At 41.2% G+C, this 10,837-nt stretch overlaps 5 protein-coding genes across 6 annotated transcripts in view; 4 read left to right on the forward strand and 1 right to left on the reverse strand.

Moving 5' to 3' along the window:
* LOC117564783 (leucine-rich repeat-containing protein 15) overlaps positions 1-5,574 on the reverse strand; it is a 64,543-nt gene extending 58,969 nt beyond the window's left edge. The window contains exon 1 of one of the 2 annotated variants that reach the window (XM_052002269.1): positions 5,504-5,574. The gene's annotated coding sequence lies outside the window, so the exon portion shown is untranslated. Of the gene's footprint in view, positions 1-5,427 lie in introns of both variants that reach the window. The other variant, XM_052002267.1, reaches the window with a different exon arrangement.
* Positions 324-1,893, forward strand: LOC117563989 (chitinase-like protein Idgf2). The gene is made up of 3 exons (XM_034242578.2): positions 324-477; positions 539-1,096; positions 1,156-1,893. The coding sequence occupies exons 1-3, from the start codon at positions 345-347 to the stop codon at positions 1,809-1,811; spliced, it is 1,347 nt and encodes a 448-aa protein (XP_034098469.1). The 5' UTR covers positions 324-344; the 3' UTR covers positions 1,812-1,893.
* LOC127565114 (chitinase-like protein Idgf2) lies at positions 2,549-4,098 on the forward strand. Its single transcript, XM_052002272.1, has 3 exons — positions 2,549-2,717; positions 2,784-3,332; positions 3,388-4,098. Exons 1-3 carry the CDS (start codon positions 2,609-2,611, stop codon positions 4,077-4,079), a joined length of 1,350 nt encoding a protein of 449 aa, XP_051858232.1. The 5' UTR covers positions 2,549-2,608; the 3' UTR covers positions 4,080-4,098.
* Positions 4,343-7,382, forward strand: LOC117563990 (chitinase-like protein Idgf2). The gene is made up of 3 exons (XM_034242579.2): positions 4,343-4,524; positions 6,059-6,616; positions 6,679-7,382. Exons 1-3 carry the CDS (start codon positions 4,416-4,418, stop codon positions 7,329-7,331), a joined length of 1,320 nt encoding a protein of 439 aa, XP_034098470.1. The 5' UTR covers positions 4,343-4,415; the 3' UTR covers positions 7,332-7,382.
* A 384-nt stretch (positions 7,383-7,766) lies between these two features.
* Positions 7,767-9,554, forward strand: LOC117565133 (chitinase-like protein Idgf3). The gene is made up of 3 exons (XM_034244104.2): positions 7,767-8,023; positions 8,101-8,652; positions 8,706-9,554. Exons 1-3 carry the CDS (start codon positions 7,900-7,902, stop codon positions 9,359-9,361), a joined length of 1,332 nt encoding a protein of 443 aa, XP_034099995.1. The 5' UTR covers positions 7,767-7,899; the 3' UTR covers positions 9,362-9,554.
* The last annotated feature ends 1,283 nt before the right edge of the window (positions 9,555-10,837 follow it).

The following is a 10,837-nucleotide window of genomic DNA, read 5'->3' on the forward strand; positions in this document are numbered from 1 at the left end:
AGGAGAATACTTAACTATTTGGATCAAGAATAATGTACATTCTTCTTGTAACTATTACAAATGATAATAATACATTTAATATTATGTTACTTTCTTAAAAAGAATCGCACAAATTTGTATGTTAGGAAAGTTTAAGAAAACGAAAACAGTAATAAAGTACATCATTTGATTAATGATTTAAATTACGAATTCCGGTTTGCTAATTTAACTCGACTTGTTTTTTAAGCTGTTTGTGCGGATTTGATATTGTCATCATATACGCTAGTTTTGCATGCATCTGCATTCGGTTTCCTATAAGTAGGGCTTCGATTTAAATTTCAATTTAGTTGGAATTCGATTAGTCAATGCTAAAGTCGTGTGAATTAAGGATTTTTCTAAGCACCATGAAAGTGTTAGCTTTAATTTTGTTGCTCCCGTGTCTTTATGCAGAAGACGAATTCTATCGCGATCGAAATTTAGTGTGCTTTTACAATTCAGGTGATATCGAATTGCATTTATTAAAATCAGCTAATTAATCATTTATTCCATATTTAATCAGATGGAGTCAAGTTACCGATTAAAGACTTAGCTCTTGCCGTGCAGTTCTGCACGCATTTGATATATGGATATGCAGGAATTCGTGGTGACAACTACGAAGCACACAGCTTAAATGAAGAGCTAGATATTAAAAATAATCATTTTACTGAAGTCACGTCTTTGAAAAGCAAATATCCTAAACTTAAAGTGCTACTGAGTGTGGGCGGTGATCGTGATATCGATGAAAAGCATCCGAATAAATACATTGAACTACTTGAGGCAGGAAGTGAGAGTCAAAAAGGTTTTACCAAATCGGCTTTGTCGTTAGTTAAGACTTACGGATTCGATGGCCTTGATTTGGCTTATCAGTTTCCCAAAAACAAACCCAAGGAAGTGCACTCCACATTGGGAGCGGCTTTGGAAAGCGTCAAAAAATTCTTCACTGGCGATTCTGTTGTGGATTCTAATGCAGAAAAGCACAAGGAACAATTTATATCGATTGCTCGCGAAGTTAAGGATGTGCTGCACCCTAATGGCTTTCTGCTAAGCTTGACTGTGCTACCCAATGTTAACTCCACTTGTAAGTACAATAGAATTGTTTTTAATTAAACAAAATAATTGAAAAGTATTTCTGCGTAGGGTACTTTGATATTCCGAAGCTCAACGGTCTCGTTGACTTTGTAAATCTTGCCACCTTTGACTTCTTAACTCCCGAGCGAAATCCCGAAGAAGCGGACTACACTGCTTCTCTTATCGGACTGACATCACAGGAGCGATTGTCTCATTTAAATGTTCTTTTTCAAACGGACTACTGGATGAAAGAATTTCCTGTCACAAAAATCAATTTGGGTATTTCAGCTTATGGAAATGCTTGGAAACTAACTGATGAATCGGGTAATACTGGCAAACCTATTGTACATCACACAAATGGTCCTGCTCCAGCAGGTCCTTACACGAAGAAAGCTGGTCTTCTCAGCTACACAGAAATATGCACGATGTTGGCAAATGTAGAAGATGAAATTGAGAAGGATGTTCAGTCGCCAATAGAGGCTGTGAATTTTGGAAATTACGCTTACAGACCAGCAAAGGGTTCTGGACATGACGGTATCTGGATTAGCTATGACGACTTGGATACCATAAGACATAAGGCAATGCATGCTGATCCATTATTAGGAGGTGTCGCTCTCTTTAATCTGGAGTACGATGACTTTGGAGGAGTGTGCTCTGGCAAAAAGTTCCCAGTACTGCGCACTATAAGAAAAGAATTGGGACTGCCTTTGAAATGGCAGGACTAGAAATTGAATGTATAAATTCTATTACATAAAATTGTTTGTTTATTTAAATAAACCAATAAAAATCAACTACAATATGCATGAACTCTAAAGCTTTTATTACTAACAGCATGTTCTATTTCGTTTATCGTTTCGCTTTAAGTTCTTTTTTTTGTATATTTGAAATAACACGTTCCATAGAAACAAATATTGATAACTGTTACTTGAAGAAAGTCGACAATATTAATTACATAAAGCGTAAAAATAAACAAAACAGGTTATTAAATTAACACACATATGGATGTTAATTAGAATGCCTGTCGTGCTTCGCAAAAATAATTTATTCTGAGAATATTTGAAGGCATGTCCAGTGGTCTAATGAAGATAATATAAATCGAAAGTAAGAATATCGTATCTCTAATGAGTAGAATCTAAATTAAAAGTAAGATTATCGGCAAATACGTTTTGAAAAGCGTCTATCTGATAATAATGTAAGTATAATGAATTTGCAAGCAAATTCTTAGTCATCAGTAATATCTTTATTAAATAAAGAGATGCCAAATTTTATTGTTATTTAAATACATGCAACGGTTGTTTCAGTACTGAGGGATAACTTGAATTCTCTCGACTTGTTCTATATTTATCTTAATGAGTATGTGCTAATGTATATTTGCTTTCGTTATCGTCATAAACAAAGCTTGTTTTGCAGTTGAGTACATTTGTTATCAGATAAATTCCGCTGGGCTTTCAATTTTCACTTTAGTCTCATTTTGATTAGTCAACGTAGCAGTCGGCATAAAAGTTAACTTAAACTTATCAGTATGAAAGTGCTAGCTTTACTTTTGGCACTGCCATGCATTTTTGGCTATGTCACAAAGGACGAACCAAATTTGGTGTGCTTCTACAATTCCGAAAGTTTATTACGTGAAGGTGAGCATAAAAATTTAAAATATAAAGGATATAATTTATAATAATTCCTGAACTTCATTATCCTAGATCGAGGCCAGTTGTCTAATAAAGTTTTGGAACTTGGTCTGCAGTTCTGTTCGCATTTGATTTATGGCTATGCGGGAATACGAGGTGCCACCTATGAAGCCTACAGTTTGAATGAAAATCTGGACATTAAGCAACATCAATTTACTGAAGTGACCGCACTAAAACGCAAATATCCTAAGCTCAAGGTTCTGCTGAGTGTGGGCGGTGATCGCGATCCCCAAAATGATAGATATATCGAGCTGCTCGAAGGAGGAAAGGCGCGTCAAGCAGGATTTATCCAGTCGGCTTTCGCTCTGGTGAAGAACTATGGATTCGATGGCCTTGATCTATCATATCAATTTCCACGCAACAAGCCCAGAAAAGTTCACTCAGCCCTTGGACAATTTTGGAAATCTATTAAGAAGATAGGAACAGGCGATTTTGTTGTGGATCCCGATGCCAATAAGCACAAGGATCAGTTTACGACGTTTGCTCGTGATATCAAGGATACGCTATATCCTGGCGGCTTTCTACTAAGTTTGACTGTGCTGCCCAATGTCAACTCATCTTGTAAGCACAAAAAAAATTGAATTCATAAAAATTTACTAAGGATCTCCTCTTTCAGGGTACTTTGATATTCCTGCATTAAACAAGATCGTTGATATTGTGAATCTGGCCGCCTTTGATTTCCTCACACCCGAACGCAATCCAGAGGAAGCGGACTACACAGCCTCACTTCATAATCCGGAAGCTCAGAATCGTTTGAACCATTATAACGTTGATTTTCAGGCACAATATTGGCTAAACCGTGGTTTTGCCCCCAACAAAATCAATTTGGGAGTTGCCAGCTATGGCAATGCTTGGAAACTAACCAGTGGATCAGGTACAACTGGCACTCCCGTCGTTTCAGACACAGAGGGTCCCGCACCACCAGGTCCATATTCGAGGAAGGCTGGTCTGCTCAGCTTCGCGGAAGTTTGCTCTCAGCTGATCAACCCGGAAAACCACGTCAAAAAGGACGATCAGTCTGCGTTGCATCGCACTGCTTTCGGGAATTACGCTTTCCGTCCAGCAACGGGACGTGAAGCAGGCATCTGGATTAGTTACGATGATTTGGATACCATCTCCCACAAGACGAACTATGCTAAAACCAATCTGGGAGGTGTTGCTCTATTCGATCTCGGCTATGATGACTTTGGTGGCTTGTGCAGTGGAGATCAATACCCAGTACTGCGCACCATCAAATATCGTTTGGGAGCTGGTTCGCTCGTCCCTGGAACCAACAAAACGACTTCTCGGAATAATCGTAGACATTAAATAAGATACGACTTGGATTTTTAATTCACAATAAAAACAAAATAACAAATAATACATAAAAGTCAACTCAATAAATGTAGTGGGGGCTTATCAAGAAACAGGCATTCGTATTCGTATTTTTCTTGAGTAAAATATTACACTTGAACAACAACACTTGTTGAAGCTGCTCTCTGCGGAAGCTTTTGATTTCGTCATCAGCTCATAAGCTCAACTTTGTCGCTCGGTGTTTTGCGTTTTCGATTTCAATTTCAGCTTCAGTTCGATTTCATTTAAACGACGTAGCGGTCGTGTAACTCCAAACGTGTCTATTGTGTTTTTTGCCAACATTCACGCATCATGAAGCTGTTGGTTTTGTTTGCGTTTCTCGCATGTCTCCATGTGAGTGTCACCAACGCAGCCTCAAACTTGGTTTGCTACTATAATTCGGCCAGCTATACTCGCGAAGGTAAGGCACTATCGAATTGTGATTTGTATTGGTAATTTAAGTACAATACACAACCTTGACATTCAAGGAAAGTTTTGCCAATTGGTAAAGTCAATAAATGCTGAATTTATTAGCACATAACATAAAGTGAAAATGACATCCAAACAACAAGAATTAATTTCGCTAAAACCAGTTTTCACTTTCTTCTAATTAATAAATATTTCGACGTAATCAAAAGCGAAATAACCAGAATTATGATGTTAAATATTATATAACAATATATGCATTTCAAAAAGTTGCAATTAAAATCACATCAAAGCATTCGTATAACGTGAACAATAAATGCAGCTCGGATTATCTAAAATATTGTTCATTTGAATCAATAAAATCAATAAAAACCATTCATTAGAATCAGTAGAAATTAAAAATGCAAAATACTTTTAATTTGAGATTATTTTTTGTATTTATAAGTTAAGACAGAAGCTGTTCTTATATAATCGATTGAGTTCTTTGTTCTTTTAAGCATTTTTTATTCACAAAATTCCTGTTTTCTTCAGCCACACTTATAATATTAGCACAGTTCCCCAATGCAAAACATATAGAGTGCATACATACATATATGTATGAATATTCACAAATTTATGTCAACTCACACAAAACAAACCATTCTGAGTATTCTAATTCAATTAAAAAAGCTTATCACGTAGCCAACGCCAAGGCAGACTCGCAGCTTACGATTACTAGACAGGTCTGGAGGTCAGTGGCTTATCATTGAAGCTTTACGAGAGAGACGCAAGTCGCGTCTCTCGCTCTCTAAAGTGAACTCCATGCTCGCTTAATGTTGTTGTTACAAAAATAGTGTAGTGAATAGAAAACAAAACAAGAATTTGAATTGCAAGATCTAGATTCTAGAGGTTGACTTACCAACAATACAACAAAAGCGCTTTTAATATTTAAAACAAAGTAAATGAACGAAACAAAACAAACAGATACCACGCACTTTGAAGCGAAATCTGAGTGTACAACTCTCAGCGAGTCCAACGCGACAACTGCCGCAGCAACATTGCTCTGTTGGAGACCAAACAAGTGAATGACTCTGGGACGCCACAACGCACAGTGGAACCAAATGGCAGTCGCATTGGATAAATGTATTTAAGTAATGCCAAAAACAGAACAAAAGTAATACGTAAAACATTCGATTTATACTTTTGATACGCTTTAATATATTTTTTAATAAGCAGTGGAAATTCTATTTCAAAACTTGTTGCCACATTTATGCAAACTCTCAGACAACTGTGCGCACTTCAAGCAAACGATAAATTTCTCAATATACATATCATTTCAACAATTTTGTTGTTGTTCAGTCTAAATTGAGTCACAGCGAGGCAATGATCACAATACGTTGTGGGCAAAGACACCACTGACAACAGTGGGGGTCATTTGATTGCAGTCCCACATATCCATTCTCATTCTCGTTCTCAATCTCAGATTGAAAGTGCGGGCAATTTTACACAAATTACACTTAAAAAACTTGTGACAATAATCCCATTTGCAGGTCTGGGCAAGCTACTAAATCCAGATTTGGAGATCGCTCTACAGTTCTGTTCGCATTTGGTCTACGGATATCTGGGAATACGCGGCGACAACTATCAGGCGTACAGTTTGAACGAGAACCTCGATGTGTACAAACATCAGTTCGATGAAGTCACATCCCTGAAGAACAAGTACAAACACCTCAAAGTGCTGCTGAGTGTGGGCGGAGATTTTGATATCGATGCCGATCATCCCGATAAGTATATTGAACTGCTCGAAGGCGGAAAAGTGCGTCAGGCAGGCTTCATTCAGACGGCCTTCTCCCTTGTGAAGAACCACAACTTTGATGGCCTTGATCTTGCATTCCAATTCCCACGCAATAAGCCCAGAAAGGTACACAGTGGTCTTGGTGCTACTTGGAAAAGTATCAAGAAGCTATTTACTGGCGATTTCGTTGTGGACACCAATGCTGCCCTCCACAAAGAACAGTTCACCGCGTTTGTGCGTGATGTGAAAGATTCACTGCGAAATGACGGACTACAGCTGAGCTTGACGGTGTTGCCCAATGTCAACTCCACGTGTAAGTAAAGAGTAGTTACTAATTGACAACATCACTTAAAAATCTCTTTCCTTTTACTTTAGGGTACTTTGATGCGCCTGCATTGAACGGTCTTGTTGACTTTGTTAATCTCGCCGCCTTTGATTTCCTCACACCTGCCCGCAATCCCGATGAGGCGGACTACACTTCGCCACTGTACAGTTCTGCGACCCAAAATCGCCTGGATCACTACAATATCGACTTCCAAGTGCAGCACTGGCTGCAGCAAGGATTCCCCTCCCAAAAACTGAACTTGGGAATTGCCAGCTACGGCAATGCTTGGAAACTAACCGCAGAATCGGGCATCGAAGGCACACCCGTTGTGCAACACACTGAAGGTGCTGCACCAGCTGGCTTGCAATCCCAAAAGGCTGGTAGACTGAGCTATCCCGAGATCTGTGGCAAGCTGGAGAATCAAAACAATAAGTACTTGAAGGGCAACGATTCGCCTCTGAGACGTGTCACCGATCCAACGAAGCGCCACGGCACCTTCGCATTCCGAGCCGTACAGGAGGGCATCACCGAGGGTCTGTGGATTAGCTATGATGACTTGGAAACCGCATCCAACAAAGCGGATTATGTGCGTGTCAAGAATCTGGGCGGCGTGGCGTTCTTCGACTTGAGTTACGATGATTTCCGTGGCCAGTGCACAAATGACAGATATCCATTATTGCGTGCCATCAAATATCGCTTGTAAATGCAAATAACAATCATAATACTCTTCAATAAATATAAAAATTGTCTTGAATATTTCGCGAATGAAATCATTTGGCGCTTATCAGCTGACAGAGATTTGGCTGCTTGAACTATGATGCTCTTGGTGAGAGCTTATCGCCAAATACATATTTAAAGTTGTTTGTAAGCCGTTGCCAAATAAGATGGCATTGTACTTGAAGCTGGCAATGTCTCACTATGCACACACGATTATATGGCTAAGGTTTGTAAATTACCCGAAAACCGGGTGATCTCATATTGACCTTGACGTCAGTCGTCGCGTAATTCCGTAGAAATTTCGTTGATAATACGTATAAAGCCCATTACCCGATCTCGTATCTGTTGATGTTATTGTTATTGTTATTGCGACTTTGACTCTGAGCAAAGCTTTATTCATCCCATTTCCATTCCCATTCGAATTTAGTTTCGTTTTGTGCCTCGTTTCGTGCGGACGTCTTTAATTGTGATCTCGCTTCACATCATCACCTTTGTCACTCTAACGCTCTCTTGCACTATCGCTCTCGCTTTCACTCTCTCTCGTTCTCGCCAAAATGCGCTCTCTTTGGCTCGGCTTCGGCTTGGCGCTCAGTGTTGTGTTGCTCTCAGCTCCACTGCAAGTGAGCGCTGGTCCAAATTTAATTTGCTATTACGACTCACGCGGCTTTCTGCGACAAGGTACGCACTATGCTTGTGTGTCGCTCGCTCTCTTGCTCTGTTTAACTCATTACGTATTTGATGATTCACACTCTCAGGTCTGGCTCAGTTTACATTACCTGATTTGGAGCTGGCACTGCAGTTTTGCACTCACGTGATCTACGGTTATGCGGGCATTCATCCAGAAACCTTTGAGATGCAGAGCATCAATCGACCACTGGACTACGATAATCGTCACTTTGCCCAGATCACACAGTTTAAGGATAAGTATCCCTATGTCAAGTTCTTGTTGAGCGTTGGCGGTGATCGTGATACTGAATTTGAGGAGAAATATGTCAAGCTACTGGAATCCGGTGTGCAGGGACAAAGACGTTTCATTGAATCAGCCAGGGACTTGGTGCGTCGCTTCAACTTCGATGGCCTCGACTTGGCCTTCGAGCTGCCACGCAATAAGCCACGCAAGGTGCACTCCGATGTGGGCATGGCATGGAAGAGTTTCAAGAAGTTCTTCACCGGTGATTTCGTTGTGGACACCAATGCCGATACGCACAAAACCCAGATGACTGAGCTGGTCTCTCAGCTGAGCAACTCTCTCAAAGCCAACGATCTGTTGCTCTCACTTACCGTGCTGCCCAATGTCAACTCCAGTTGTAAGTTGAGGAAATTCATAGCGAAAACCTTCTCTAATGCGTTTACCTTATAGGGTATTATGATGCACCTGCCATCGCCACTAAGGTTGACTTTATCAATCTGGGCACCTTCGATTTCCTGACTCCCGCCCGTAATCCTGAGGAAGCCGACTATACTGCGCCGCTCTACGAGATCAACAGCGATAATCGTCTGCCCCACTACAGCGTCAACTTCCAGATGGAGCATTGGCTGCTTCAGCGCGTGCCAGCCAACAAGCTGAACATTGGCATTGCCACCTATGGACGTGCCTGGAAACTGACTTTGGACTCGGACCATGTAGACAAGCCTGTGGTAACGAACACTAATGGTGAAGCACAAGCTGGACCACAAACAAAAACACCCGGAATGCTCAACTGGGCGGAGATCTGCAAGTTGCTGCCCAATCCCAGCAACGTCAATGGTAAAGGCGGCGATGCGCCCATCAAACGTGTCTCCGATTCCACGAAGCGTCTGGGCAGTTTTGCATATCGTGTGGCCGATTCGGATGGCGCCCATGGACTGTGGGTCAGCTACGATGATCCAGAGACGGCAGGCAGCAAGGCACAATATGCGAGGGCCAAGAATCTGGGAGGCGTTGCCCTCTTCGATCTGACGCTGGACGATTTCCGTGGCCAATGCACCGGAGATCGTTTCCCCATGCTGCGTGCCATCAAATATCGACTGCTCTAAATACTCCCTACTCCTTACTCCTGACTCCCTCTATCTCTATCATCCAGGGAGTGCAAGTAGTGTCTCTCCCTCTCCTTCTATCTATCTGTTTCGCTTGCAAATTAATTACAAAGTTGTAAACTAAAATACACTGCAAATTAATTCATTGACCATTAGGGAACTGCAAAACCCGTTGCTTGTTTCCCATACTGAACTCATTGCCGATCTGGCTTTAATTGTATTTCGGTTTGGTTTGTCTTTGGGTTTGGTTTTCGCTTTTCGCTTTTGGCTTTGGCACCCAGCGGTGCGCCTTTCGTTTATCGCCTTTTAACCATCTTGCTAAAATGGCATTTTACTTGGTTATTTTGTTTTTTTTTCTGCTTTTTGCTTTGTTTTTTTGCCTTGCAGATTTACAGATTTCGGACTGCGTCGCAGCTTTTGTTTGTATAATTGGCGCTACGTTCGATAGTTGCTGCAACTCTCGTGCTCTCTTCTTGGCTCCCCATATGCGTAGTTTTTCTTCCCTCCCGCATGTGTGCAGTCCACAGAGCCAAACATGCTGACATACCACCCGGCCAAGCATGGCAACGACGACGCCAACTGGCCAAATGGCCAAATGGCACTGCGATGCCTTTTTAGAGGGCCACTCGAAACCAATTGAATGCGCCTGCCTTGGCCCCAAGTTTGCTGCTGAGCTGCCGGCAACGACACGATGTAAGACAACTAAATTAAGTTATTGTTTCTGCGAAGTGCAGCAATGGCAACTAGAATTTCGTATACTCTGCATAAAATTATTAATATTTTGTAGGAATGATCTAACTTCTTTTAAAGATTAAAGTTTATTTACTTTGCTAGATCTTTTCCCTACATCATTTCTTTACTTTTAAAATTCATAGTTACAATCTAGTGCATATACCTCGACTTCGTACAAGTGCAAGTTTTGTGGTCTAGTCTCTGGCTGTTGTTTTATCGGGAAATCGTGATCTTATTAAGCAAACTACACTCGAAAATTATTTGCAATTGGCGCAATGCCCTTTGGAATGCAAAATATGCCATTAGTGGCAGTAGCTACTGCTTCACAGAGACCTTAAACTAGCTCACACCCGAATCGCACACGAGACCCTTAATGCCTTAAGGAAGAATTTAACTCGGGGCGAACTACGAGTCGAGTACGAGTCGAGTACATATGCATGCCTACAACTTGTAAACATGGCATTGTTTTAGCCATAGTCTACAGTCTAAGATCTCTCAGCTCTCAGTGTGTGCCATATTCCTGCCCAAGTATCACCGATCGTGGCTGCTGCTCCTCGAGACTCGCGACTTGCGACTCGACTCGATTCGATGCTGGCTCCTGGCAGCTTGTCGCCTCATCTAATTAAGCCGCATTGGTCGCTAGTGGGACAACAACAAGAGATCTTTGCATGATATTTGCTCTGCGATTATTGCCAACAGCCTGCGCCCCATGCGAATGACAAATATGTATGCTGCTTTTGCTAC

The sequence above is a fragment of the Drosophila albomicans genome, chromosome 2L (assembly GCF_009650485.2).
Source record: "Drosophila albomicans strain 15112-1751.03 chromosome 2L, ASM965048v2, whole genome shotgun sequence".
In the NCBI taxonomy this organism is placed as follows: domain Eukaryota; kingdom Metazoa; phylum Arthropoda; class Insecta; order Diptera; family Drosophilidae; genus Drosophila; species Drosophila albomicans.

Bases quoted from the DNA above. Each gene is read 5' to 3' on its own strand.
- LOC117565133 (XM_034244104.2), top strand. From the start codon at position 7,900: ATGCGCTCTCTTTGGCTCGGCTTCGGCTTGGCGCTCAGTGTTGTGTTG. The intron at 8,024-8,100 runs GTACGCACTATG...TCACACTCTCAG, and splicing joins ACGCGGCTTTCTGCGACAAG to GTCTGGCTCAGTTTACATTA. The intron at 8,653-8,705 runs GTAAGTTGAGGA...TTTACCTTATAG, and splicing joins GCCCAATGTCAACTCCAGTT to GGTATTATGATGCACCTGCC.
- LOC117563989 (XM_034242578.2), top strand. From the start codon at position 345: ATGCTAAAGTCGTGTGAATTAAGGATTTTTCTAAGCACCATGAAAGTG. The intron at 478-538 runs GTGATATCGAAT...ATATTTAATCAG, and splicing joins AGTGTGCTTTTACAATTCAG to ATGGAGTCAAGTTACCGATT. The intron at 1,097-1,155 runs GTAAGTACAATA...ATTTCTGCGTAG, and splicing joins ACCCAATGTTAACTCCACTT to GGTACTTTGATATTCCGAAG.
- LOC117563990 (XM_034242579.2), top strand. From the start codon at position 4,416: ATGAAGCTGTTGGTTTTGTTTGCGTTTCTCGCATGTCTCCATGTGAGT. The intron at 4,525-6,058 runs GTAAGGCACTAT...TCCCATTTGCAG, and splicing joins GGCCAGCTATACTCGCGAAG to GTCTGGGCAAGCTACTAAAT. The intron at 6,617-6,678 runs GTAAGTAAAGAG...CTTTTACTTTAG, and splicing joins GCCCAATGTCAACTCCACGT to GGTACTTTGATGCGCCTGCA.
- LOC127565114 (XM_052002272.1), top strand. From the start codon at position 2,609: ATGAAAGTGCTAGCTTTACTTTTGGCACTGCCATGCATTTTTGGCTAT. The intron at 2,718-2,783 runs GTGAGCATAAAA...TCATTATCCTAG, and splicing joins CGAAAGTTTATTACGTGAAG to ATCGAGGCCAGTTGTCTAAT. The intron at 3,333-3,387 runs GTAAGCACAAAA...CTCCTCTTTCAG, and splicing joins GCCCAATGTCAACTCATCTT to GGTACTTTGATATTCCTGCA.